General features: G+C 36.2%; 1 protein-coding gene across 21 annotated transcripts in view; it reads left to right on the top strand.

The window, feature by feature from the left end:
* The window catches only part of PALS2 (protein associated with LIN7 2, MAGUK p55 family member), a 103,503-nt gene extending 92,731 nt beyond the window's left edge, over positions 1-10,772 (top strand). For 16 of the 21 annotated variants that reach the window (XM_077994935.1, XM_077994930.1, XM_015133854.3 and 13 more), the window contains 3 exons: positions 1,988-2,190; positions 3,249-3,377; positions 10,328-10,772. In XM_077994935.1, coding sequence (XP_077851061.1) covers positions 1,988-2,190; positions 3,249-3,377; positions 10,328-10,504 — 509 coding nt within the window. In that variant the 3' untranslated portion in view covers positions 10,505-10,772. 21 annotated transcript variants of the gene reach the window in all.
* The last annotated feature ends 1,278 nt before the right edge of the window (positions 10,773-12,050 follow it).

The raw sequence follows: 12,050 nt of genomic DNA, 5'->3' as shown, positions 1-12,050 counted from the left end.
GGAGATAGGCTATGTTATGAATCCTGTTTTCTCTTTAACATTGACATCTTGACATCTTGAGCTTAGTTAACAAATTAAGTATTACTTTGTTGATTGTTTCTTCATTATTTGAATAGCAGCTAAAATTAATAATTTTGCCTGTCATAAAAAATTACTTCTAAAAAATCACATTATGTAGTTGCTCAGTATAGAAGTCTGAGGAATCAGTTGTAGTCAAACCATGTTCTAATTTCTCTGTTCTAGAAATGGAAAGCAGTTTAAATATGTGGCAACGTAGACTGTTTTTTGGAGTGTTAGTAGAGAATAGGATTGTAGTTAAAGTTCACTTGTAAACTGAAGAACATTTCTCTTAAGAATTAAGATTCCCTCAGCATGGAGGTAGGTGTAGTACGTGTACATATACGTATTTATTTCAAGCAGTGCATTCCCTTGTATGGTTTCACTGTAGTACTTCACAAAAAAAAACAAACAAAACTGCTTTCTAAAATTAATGTTCACAATGTTGAAGCAAGTCCTATTATGCATTTATTTGGAGCACTGAAAGTTGCCTTTGAAGTTTTATTATACACCTTTGGTGACTAATTCCAAAAACCTTAAAGATCACACAGTTTTAAATATGAGAAGCCATCATAGCATCTTGAAGATTCTTGAAGATACTTTATAAACACTCTTCACAGTAGTCTAAGATGACCACTCTCAAGGTTGAGCCAGAAAACAAGGGAAAAACGGGAGTCCTATTATACATAATGATCTCATTTGACCCTTATGTTTGAGCATGAGTTTGAAGTTAATTTTGTTCTTATAAAAGTTTTCTATGTCTTATGCTTACTAGAATTAGTCAAAACACTGTCATCTTTTTATTTGGATTACTTTCTTAATTTGGTGTTCTTAATAATTCCATCAGTTATTCTGCAACTACTTAGCTAATAGAAACAGAATACTTCTGTCTCTGATCCAGCAAAGCCCAGAGTAAGGCTAAGCTTGAAATAACACACTCAAAAATTACTTTTCTTCTTCAAAGTTATTGTTAACAAAGTTGTCAGAGAGTACACATTTGCAACAGTTTAGAAAGTGGTAATAACCGTTCCTAGCACAGACCAATTTGCAAAGGATTGTATGTCTCTGAAAGTATTCAAAGCTATAAAATATCAGACAAAAGGATCTCCTACTTCTAAATTTTCACTTGAGCCATTCAGTCTCATTTTCCCAGAAATAATATGTCGGGTCAGAGGAGAGGAGTTTAATAGACCATAATAATAATGAGGCGGCTAGCTCTACCACTGAAGTGTAAAATAGAACAATTAACATTTGGGAGTATCAATAAACAGGAAGCTAAAAGAAAGGGTTGGTTTTGAGGTAAGGTAAAAGATAGATAATTTGTGGGTAAAACTGCACTTTACAAAATTGGTATTACGACTAAGAATAGGTGAACTTTGCTTGCTCACCTTTTGGGACACTTAGGAAGTGTTAATGTGGAAAGAAAGGATGTGATAGATTCCTAAGGAGAAGGAGAGTGCTCGTCAGTTGAAAAGACTCACCCACAACATGCCTCACACTTATTAACACTTACCATAATTAAGAACGTCATTGAAGGCTCTGCTGCTAGGTAAAATTTTGAGTTTCAAAGTGATTTTAAGAAGCATATTTTTGGATGCGAATTTTGTTTGGGGGACTACCTCTTAAAATATTCCTCTAAGGTATCAAGAAACTTTTTCTATTAAAGGGCCATATGGTAAAGTTTTAGGCTTTGCAGTCCATACAGTCTGTCACAATTACCACCGTTTTAATGGAAAAGAAACCATGTATGATACATAAACAAATGAGTATGGCTGTGATCCAATAAAACTTAAAGAAGCAGATCAGATTTGGTCATAGGCTGTAGTTTGCTGCACCAAGTGGAAAAATGTTAAGCCACCCTATGTATTTTAGTCTATTTTTTATGTCCTACAATTTCTTTGTACGAAAGTCTCAACACCATTTTATTTAGTTACTTCACGGAAACCAAGGGAAGATGAAAAAGATGGCCAGGCATATAAGTTTGTGTCACGATCTGAGATGGAAGCAGATATTAAAGCTGGAAAGTATTTGGAACATGGGGAATATGAAGGAAATCTCTATGGAACCAAAATTGATTCTATTCTTGAGGTTGTCCAGACTGGACGGACTTGCATTCTGGATGTCAACCCACAAGTAAGCTGCTTGGATTCCAAAGCTGTTTTTTATATTTTATTTTCTGTGGAGTTTTTTTATTTTCTGTGTGTTGGGGTTGTTTGTTTTGTCAGGGTGGAAAGGTGACTCTTTCCCTCCATTACCTTTGGGTGATAGAGAATATTATTATGTATACATAGCTAGTTAAATAAATCTCTGAACAATTAGCCAACAGCGGCTTGGGTGGCAAAAGAAACTGTGTGATTAGATCTACGGTAGAAGTTTAGTATGTATTTACCTGTTCAAGTAATGCATAAATGCATACATTAAAAAATGTTAAGTTTAAAACTCTAGTCTGCAATATAAAGAATAAAAAATTAAAGTCACTCCCCCTCCTACCTGACACACATGCACACCTCTTATTCTCACTCTATGTTTCTCTCTCACCTACCCCTTCCCACTCTGCTACACTCAGCCCAACCTCACCTCCCTACTCAGAGATAAGAGTTGTTAATAGTTTCTTATATCTCTTTCTAGTCATTTCACTATGCCTTAAATACAAATATATATAAGGTAATGGGTTTTCTGTTTTTGTTGTTTCTTTTTACAAAAATGGAAAAATTCTACATAGATTCTTCAGGGATTTTATTAAATAGTACTGTTTCTTGAAGATCTTTTTATGGTTAGTTACTGTAGAGCTTTTTTTTCTTTGTAATTGTTATATAGTACTTTATAGTATGAATATATATTCATTTAACCACTCTCCAATAAATCAACATTGAGGTTATTTCTACTTTTTCGGTATTAACAGAATTCTACAATTAACATAAAAAGAGTTTACATCACTCTTGATGAGTTTTTGATCATTGTTTTATACTTTCGTTTCTTCAAGAGGAACAGACTGAATTTAGAACAAAATAAATGGATCACTATTTTAAGAAAGTACTATATGGAATGAGAATGACAGAATGGAGATAGGTATTAAATTATGTCCTTTAATCCATAGAACAAGTGCAAACAGCCTTTGATTTATACTAAAGGGTAGCAGAATTCTAGTTCTAATATTGTATAAATTGGCTTATTATAATTCTTTTACACAGGCACTGAAAGTATTGAGGACGTCAGAGTTTATGCCCTATGTGGTATTTATTGCGGCTCCAGAGCTAGAGACGTTGCGTGCCATGCACAAGGCTGTGGTGGATGCAGGAATCACTACCAAGCTTCTGACCGTGAGCTAACCATATGATTTTCCTTCTAAAATCTTTCCTTTTCTTTTGAGCATGTTTAACTCTTATCTAATTTATTTTTATGTATTTATTTTTGAGGCAGAGTCTTGCCTTCTTGCCCAGGCTGGAATGCGTTGACACGATCTAAGCTCACTGCAACCTCACCCTCCCAGATTAAAGCGATTCTCCTGCCTCAGCCTCCCAAGTAGCTGGGATTACAGGCGTGCGCCACCAGGCCCAGCTAATTTTTGTATTTTTAGTAGAGACGGGGTTTCCCCGTGTTGGCCAGACTGGTCTCGAACTCCTGACCTCGAACTCCTGATCTGCCCACCTTGGCCTCCCAAAGTGCTGGGATTACAGGCGGGAGCCACCATGCCTGGCCAACTCTTAGCTAATTATGCTATGAAACAAACATGCTATATAAGGTGCTACAGAATAAAAATTAATTAGATGTAGTTAGGATCTGGAACGGTATTCTTTTACTTGAAAATCATTGTATACTTTATTTTAAATCAAAAGTTTAGTTCCCCTTTGTAAAATGAAATGGACCAATATTAAAATACGCATATTAATTGAACGCCTTCATTTTACTAGTGGGGTGACTGGGCTCCAAGATCACTAACAGGCATGTTTATTATATGGTTTATCATTGGTAAAGTCAGGTGTTCTGATGTTTAGTTTCTATTACATGTTTTTTCCTTTTTTTCCTCTCTCCTTTTTCACTTATGGAAATTCAAAAATCTATGCAAAAAAGGGGAAACAGGAGCCCTTATGCCCATCGCCTAGCTTGAATAATCATGGCAATTTCTTGTTTTAATTAGACCCCTCCCCACTTCCTCCTCTCCTTGAATTATTTTGAAGCAAATCTTTGATATCATGTCATCCATAAATATTTCAATATTTATATCTAAAAGATAAAGACATTTAAAACATACCATTAATACAACAAAAATTAATAAGCAGTATCTTACTGTCATCTACATGCAGTCTATATTTGAGTTTCTCCAAGGTTTTGTTTTGTTTTGTTTTGTTTTAACAGTTGATTTGTTCAAATCAGTATTCAAACAAGATCAACACATTGAATTTACTTCTTGTCACCTAAATCTTTTTCCCAGCTTAATTGAGGTATAATTGATGCACAGTAAGCTGTACGTACCTAACGTGCCCAGCTTGATCAAATTGGCCATATATTTGTACTCATGAAAGCCATTACAACCAAAATAATGAACATGTCCATCATCTCCACACATTTCCCTGTGTAACCTGCTCCCTGCACCCTTCCTCCCACCACTCTCACCGTTTCCCCCCACTGTACTTGGTTATATGCCATGAAATCAGGTAGTAGTAGTTTTCTTTGTTCTTTTTCAAGTTGATCCATGTCTCTGCTTTCTGAATGTATGAAACATGGTAAGTGTTTAATGTCTTTGCAGATTCTAACATGTGAGTCAGTTCTGGATTGGTTTTGATTGAATGATTTTTCTCTTTATTATGGGTATATCTTCCTGCTTCTTTGCAATCCTGGTAACTCTTTTGGATGCCAGACATTGTGAGCTTTGTTCTAGGATGCAGTTATTTGGAAATAGCTTGTTTTTTTCAGGTCTCACTTTTTACATGTGTTGGGTAAGACCCAAGCAGTTCTTATTTTAGGGCCAGTTATTCCCCACAAATAAGGCAAGACCTATTTGGTACTCCTACCACAGGGCCTGTGAGTCATGAGGTTTTCTGTTCTGGCTAAGGGGGAATAGGTGCCATCCCTGGGTACCTCTAACCCTTTCTGGTGGTTCTTTCTCAGCTTCAGGTCGTACCCATGTGCAGGTTGGTACTCAGCTGAATGCTGGACAAGGACCTTCTACAAATCTCCAAAGTCTGTCTGTGCTGCTCTTCCCCTCCAGCGTTCCGTCCTGCAAACTCTTGCCACCTGGGTCTCCCTGGGCTCAGCTCTGTCTTCAACTCAGAGTCCTGTAGGCGCCTCTGGGCTCACTCTCTCTATCCTACTACCCATAAATTCTTTCAAGCCAGTAAACTGGAGTAATCATAGGACTCACTTCATTTGTTTTCTATCTTTCTGTGATCTGTTTTTAATATCTTGATGTATAGTATCTTAAAAACTGTTTCATACATTTTGTCCATAAATTAATTGTTAGGTGGGAGAGGTAGTCTGGTGCCTGTTATTCCACCTTGGCTAGAAGCAGATGTCCCTTTAGTACCTTTTAATCTGTAAATTCTCACTGCCACCCTCCCTCCCCTCTCTTTTCACATTGTTTTAGTTGTTTAAAAAAAAAAAAAAAGTAGGTCATTTATCCTACAGCATGTTCCATAATCTGGATTTTACCCATTCTGCCCCCATTGTATCATTTTCCTCTATCCCTTCTATGTCCTGTAAACTGATAGGTCGATCTAGAGGGTTGGTCAGACACAGATTGAGGTTTTGGTTGGTGGTTAGTTGGTTTTTGCAAGAATAATTCATAGGTGGTACTTGTTTTATTACATCATGAGGCATACGTCAGGCTTTTTGTCATGAGATTAATCAGTGGGGTCAGAAGTTGTTAGCCTGATCTATAAAGTTCCTCAGTAACTCTTTACCTAATGGTTTTAGCAAACTTTATTGATCTTTGCCTTGGATAAGTTATTTTTTTAGGGATGGCAAAGTGGTAGTATTCTAAGTTTGTCATTCCTTCTATGTTTATAAAATAGAATTCTTAAAAAGAACTTTTCCTCATCAAGTAGTTGATTATTCTGAGGTACGGTTGATACAGGAAAGGCAGGATACATCTTTGATACTATCCTTTGTAGGTCAGCTTTCAGAATAATGAGTTTATTCCCCAAGAGCCTCTAGAGGTTACAGGTGACCAGCTGAGATTGGCTTTGTTTTTTCAATTTCTTGAGCACATGTGTTCAAACTTATTTGATGTGCTTTATTCTGTTGCAGTGATTATTCTTATTGGTGCTAAGATTGTCCCATCATTGACCAATAGGAGCTTATTCTAGTAGGCCCTTGAGACCTTTTTTTTTTTAATGACCCTGATAGTCTTGGGTAGCTTCCTTGCTATCTGGTAGAACAAATGTTCCAGGCTCATCTTGTATATTTTCTGTTCTAGGCCAGGAACCAGCCATTTTTCCAAGATACTCTGGTTTCTTTTAGGGTAAATAGTGTTTTAAGACCATAATACTCACAGCGCCCATTGTCACAGAGTTGCTCACTGCTTCTTGCTAGACCTTTTTATGTGGACAGTGCTAGCATATATGCTTTTCTGTTTGTATGTTTGAAGGAAAATATATCATGAATTTATTCTGATATTTTCCAATCAAATTCAAGATCACAGGATTTTTATTTAACTTATTTTATCTTATATGCCTAATTCCTTTCTCTTATGCTGAATATCCCAGTTCTCATACACACTGGAAATGTTAGAATTAGAATATTATATAATTGCTCATTTGCTTTATTCCACAGTACAAATACAACATTCTGGGAATAAGTGTATCAACACAACCACCACTAGTATCATTACTGTGAACAGTCCCCCCAGCTCCCCACCTAGTTCTTTCTGTCTTTAGAATATATCCCACTAAGTATATACAGTCAGATCACTATGTTTTGTTTTTTTGTTTTTTTCTGTCACCAGGCTGGAGTGCAGTGGTGCAATCTCAGCTTACTGCAACCTCTGCCTCCCGAGTTCAAGCCATTCTCCTGCCTCAGCCTCCCGGGTAGCTGGGACTACAGGCACGTGCCACCACGCCCAGCTAACTTTTGTATTTTTAGTAGAGATGGTGTTTCACCCTGTTGGCCAGGAAGATCACTATGTTTTAAAGTCACTTGAAGTACCTTATCTCTGTGTGTTTAGTTCGGTTATTCTTTTTAATGTTTAAATTATTGTGTCTTCAGCTAGTAGGAGCCTATTCAACTTGAATTCTGAGTCTTTTTAACACGATTCTAGTAGTGTTTGATAATTCCTTGCTTTCTGATATGACAAGATGCTCCAGATTATTCTACATTTCCTGGCCCAGACCTGGAACCAGCCATCCAGAAACCCTTGTTTCTTTTAGTGGGAGATAGCATTTAAAGATAATTCAGACAGTAAGGGTATACATTAAACTCAGTTGGACGTTGTTTTTAGACCTTTTCAGTAACCAGAGGTAGGAAATAAATTTTTTGTTTTTAGAAAACATATACATCATTTGTTCAATTTGAAAGCTTCAAATGAAATTTTACATTCTTTAGCTTTATATTTGCCTTTTTTTCCTCTTATCCTGAAAACCTTGGTTTGTGATTATATTAACATCATATCTTTTCTTACATGTATATAAATACAAGTACATGCACATATGTAATTTCTGAGTAATATCTGTATTAACAATATGATTAGTGAAAAGATTTAAGTTTCAGTCTTTTATTAATTGTTCTTAGGATATATACCACTAGATTTTTTTTTTTCCTTCAACTTTTGTTTTGAGTTCCAGGGTACATGTACAGGATGTGCAGGCTTGTTACATAGGTGACCGTGTGCCATGGTGGTTTGCTGCACAGATCAACCCATCACCTACGTATTAAGCCCAGCATCCATTGGCTATTCTTCCTGATGCTCTCCCTTCCCTGTGCTCCTACCCTGACAGGCCCCAGTGTGTATTATTCCCACCATGTGTCCATGTGTTCTCATTGTACACCTCCCACTTATAACCCACTGGATACTATCTTCTTTTAAAGCCACTGAAATAATTCCTTGCTGCATGGTTAAACCACCAACTTGGAACACAGGCTTATTTGTTTTATTTGGCTTCTGATTTTTAAGAATGGCTTTTATTTGAATTTAAATTTTGTTGTATAATTCTGTACAACATTTTCATTGCTCCAACATAAATCTTAAATCCAGCTTTTCTGTTCCCTCTCCCTTTGTTTCCTCCCACTCACATTGGCTACCATTATTGCTAGCCATTTTACCATATTAGTTTCCAATATAAGCAAGTGTGCCTGTGTATCCTCCCCCCCCCCCGCCATTTTATACATAAATCATACCTTATGTACAAAATGTGCCTGCATTTTTCCCATATCATTATATCCTGGAGAACACTCGATAGCCAGAGAGAGAATCTTTATTTCCTGTTCCATCTGTATGGCATACTCCATTATTGTTAACAGGTTTTTTTTTTGTTTTTTTTTTAACAAATCAAATTGCTAATGGCTATAATAGGCAAGAATTGCTTTCAAGTTGAACTGTGGCCTGTTTGCATATCTGTAATCAGAGATATTTTAGTTGTTTCAAACTCATTTAGAAATCTCAGTATTAGCTGAAATGTAAGTATTAGGGTCCTTCAGGCCTGGCAATGAATCCGCTTCTCTCTCTACACTTTCTACACAAATGATGTTGTTGGGTGCTTCCATCAACATCATTTACATTCGTGCCATTGTTATGCTAATGATTTATATACAGCTAGCTCAGACCTCAGAGCTCTGATTTGCATAACCAGTAGCCTGCTCTACATCTCCACTTGGATGTCTCACAAACATCTTAAGCTTACCATATTACAAAGTAGCACACTTTGTTTCCCCCAGAAATTATGCTCTCCCCACCCCTCCACTCTGTATCTCACACAGCCACCTATTTACCTTAGAAACCTAAGAGCAATTCATGACTCATTCATTTTCCTCCCTTTTCAAATCCTGGATGATGTAAAAAACTAATCCTGATTATTTTATCACCAAAATAAATTTCCAATCTGGTGTCATTTTCATCTCCTCTGTCACCATCATAATCTAGGCAGCCCTTTTCTCTGACCTGGATTCCTGCCATCAGTCTCCCTGCTTCCACTCGTGTCATGCCACATTTTCACTTGAGGCCCACAGAGGTCTTTCGATCACGTAGGGGTCCTCCATGACCTACCTTGTTCCCTAGCCCTTCACCCATTCCAGTCTTCTTTCAGTATCTTGAACGTGCCAGGGTTGTTTCCTTCCTCTGGGTTTTGCCCTGCTGTTTCCTCTGCCTGGATGCTGACCTCCTTATTTTCATTTAGTTCTCAGCTTAACTGTCATTTACTACTCAGTCTCTTTCCAATCACTTTATCTAAAGTAGATCTTTTAAAATTCTTTGTGCCTGTTTTGTTTCTTTCATGATAGTTATCACAACTTGGAATTTTTTATATTTATTTCCTCTTTATCTCCTCCACTAAAGGATAGGAACCCTCTCTGTTATTCATTGTTATACCCACTGATTCTGAAACATAGTAGACACCTTAATAGGAACTCAATAAATATTTGTAGAATATATAGAAGTATAGTGAAAATCAAAACACCATCTTACAAAAAGCTTTACTCATGTAGAACCCATTGCTTATGTACTCCCCACATCATTCCACAATGACTAAAACTACTTTATGAAATATGAACAGTGCCTGGACAAAAACATAAATAAACGTATGTGAGTATGTGTTTTGGTGGAGGATGGGCAGCATGTAAGGTTAATCTTCAAAAAACACTTCTAAGATTCTGTGATCTTATCTTAGAGAAAGGTAGCAAATTTGGCTTTGAGCTTAACAGCCACTACAAATTGGGTTCCATGATGTACATAGGCCATAAGATAAAAATCTTTCAAAAAGGATAATATAGTGGAGCTAGAAACCAGTCACCTATAGTAATTCTTTTGTTACTGTAGATTCACTACAGTATTATTCACTCCAAGATTATTGTCAGCAGTCTTTTAATTAGGAATTTTATCTTAGTATCAGTCAAACAGAAGATGCAGAATACTCATAAATATAAACATGAGGATTGCTGGAAAGAATAAGACATGAACAGATGGCAGCGTTGTCTTTAACACTATATGGATTAGATTTTGAGGATTAATACCAGAATTACCGGAAATATATCTAACCTATTTATTATATTCACTTCTAGTTGGAGTTTGAGCAAGTAAATATGCATTGTAATACAAACATTTCCTTTTAAAACTCTTCAACAGGACTCTGACTTAAAGAAAACAGTGGATGAAAGTGCACGGATTCAGAGAGCATACAACCACTATTTTGATTTGATCATCATAAATGACAATCTAGACAAAGCCTTTGAAAAACTACAAACTGCCATAGAGAAACTGAGAATGGAACCGCAGTGGGTCCCAATCAGCTGGGTTTACTGATGATTCAGTAAGGTTAACAATGAAAATTAAACTTTAAAAAAGTGACTGCAACAATTAAACCTTCTACTGAGAAAATACATCACAGTTAGAAGATCATCTGCCAAGTCCGGGCGTTTTTATGGTGTAGATTGAAATAACAGTACACTGTTCTGAATTTTTATATAAATTGTGGTTGGGAAGGTGTACTAATATATAATTTATCTTAATTTTTCTAACTTTGTATGGATAATCTTTCTATTCATATCACATAAAGAAATGCGTTGAAGCATTTTGTATATGTTTTGATTTAGTACCCTTGCCTTTTTCATCAAAGGAGTTTTCAAATCATTCACTCTTAACATTGGTCTCACATTTTCACTGTGATAATGAATATTACTTGAAATAGTTTTGTAAAGCTGTCATTTAGTTCAGTATTGAAATAGTGAAGGGTTAGTCTTAATAGAAGAAAATATAGTTATTGACCTTCCTTCTTATAAATTTCTTACAAAAGCAGAATTTTAATGTCAGTGTTACAGCTAGTCTACTACCATCTAAATCTGACATCAAAAGTCTGATCAGTTTACATATTTTCATTATTTCAGAGATGTATGGCTATCCATTCTAATTTATACAGTTGCATTAGTTTCGTCTCTTCATTTCTATCTTTACTGAAAAATTGAAGAGCAATACCTTGCACTCTCTTATGAGGTTATTCTTTTTATTTGTTGCAGTGTTATGATACTAATTTAATGTGTACACAGTAAGCTCTGAGGCTGGAAGCAAGGTCATGCAGACTGAGAGAGTGCCTTATCCTGTAAATCCTTACAGCAAAATGACACTTGAAGAAAGCTTATTTTCACATGTAAAATTTTAACTGACAAAAGGAACCTACTACTTTAAATAATGTTTTTATTAGAACATGGTCAGCAAATGTATCATGCCTCTGCAAATTTTAGTGATGTTTAAAGATGCCTCTAAGTTTGCAGTTGTAGGTTTTTGTGAATAATCAATGTGCTTTTGGAAATGTGATGTGATCCTTAGGGTACCTGTTCTGTCTGTTGTGTTGAGAACCAAATCCATTGAACAACTTAAAAAATTGGGAAATAATTGTCAGCTGTTTTGTATACATACACACAAAATATATACATTATATAATATGTATATTATGTATTATATAATATATATTAAATGTTTTGTATATTTTTTACATATCTGTTAAGAAATGTACTTTGTTTTTTGTTTGTTTGTTTTGAGATGGAGTCTGTCTCTGTCACCCATGCTGGAGTACAGTGGCACGATCTCAGCTCGCTGCAACCTCTGCCTACTGGGTTCATGTGATTCTCGTGCCTCAACCTCCCAAGTAGCTGGGATTACAGGTGCGTGCCACCATACCCGGCTAATTTTTGTATTTTTAGTAGAGACGAGGTTTCACCATGTTGGCCAGGCTGGTCTCGAACTCCTGACCTCAAGTGATCTACCCACCTTGGCCTCCCAAAATGCTGGGATTACAGGCATGAGCCACTGCACCTAACCAAGAAATGTACTTTTTGTTTAATGATTACCAAAA

The sequence above is a fragment of the Macaca mulatta genome, chromosome 3 (assembly GCF_049350105.2).
Source record: "Macaca mulatta isolate MMU2019108-1 chromosome 3, T2T-MMU8v2.0, whole genome shotgun sequence".
NCBI classification, from domain to species: Eukaryota; Metazoa; Chordata; class Mammalia; order Primates; family Cercopithecidae; genus Macaca; species Macaca mulatta.
Note: the sequence above shows the minus strand (reverse complement) of the source record. Positions and strands in the feature narration are given on the sequence as shown.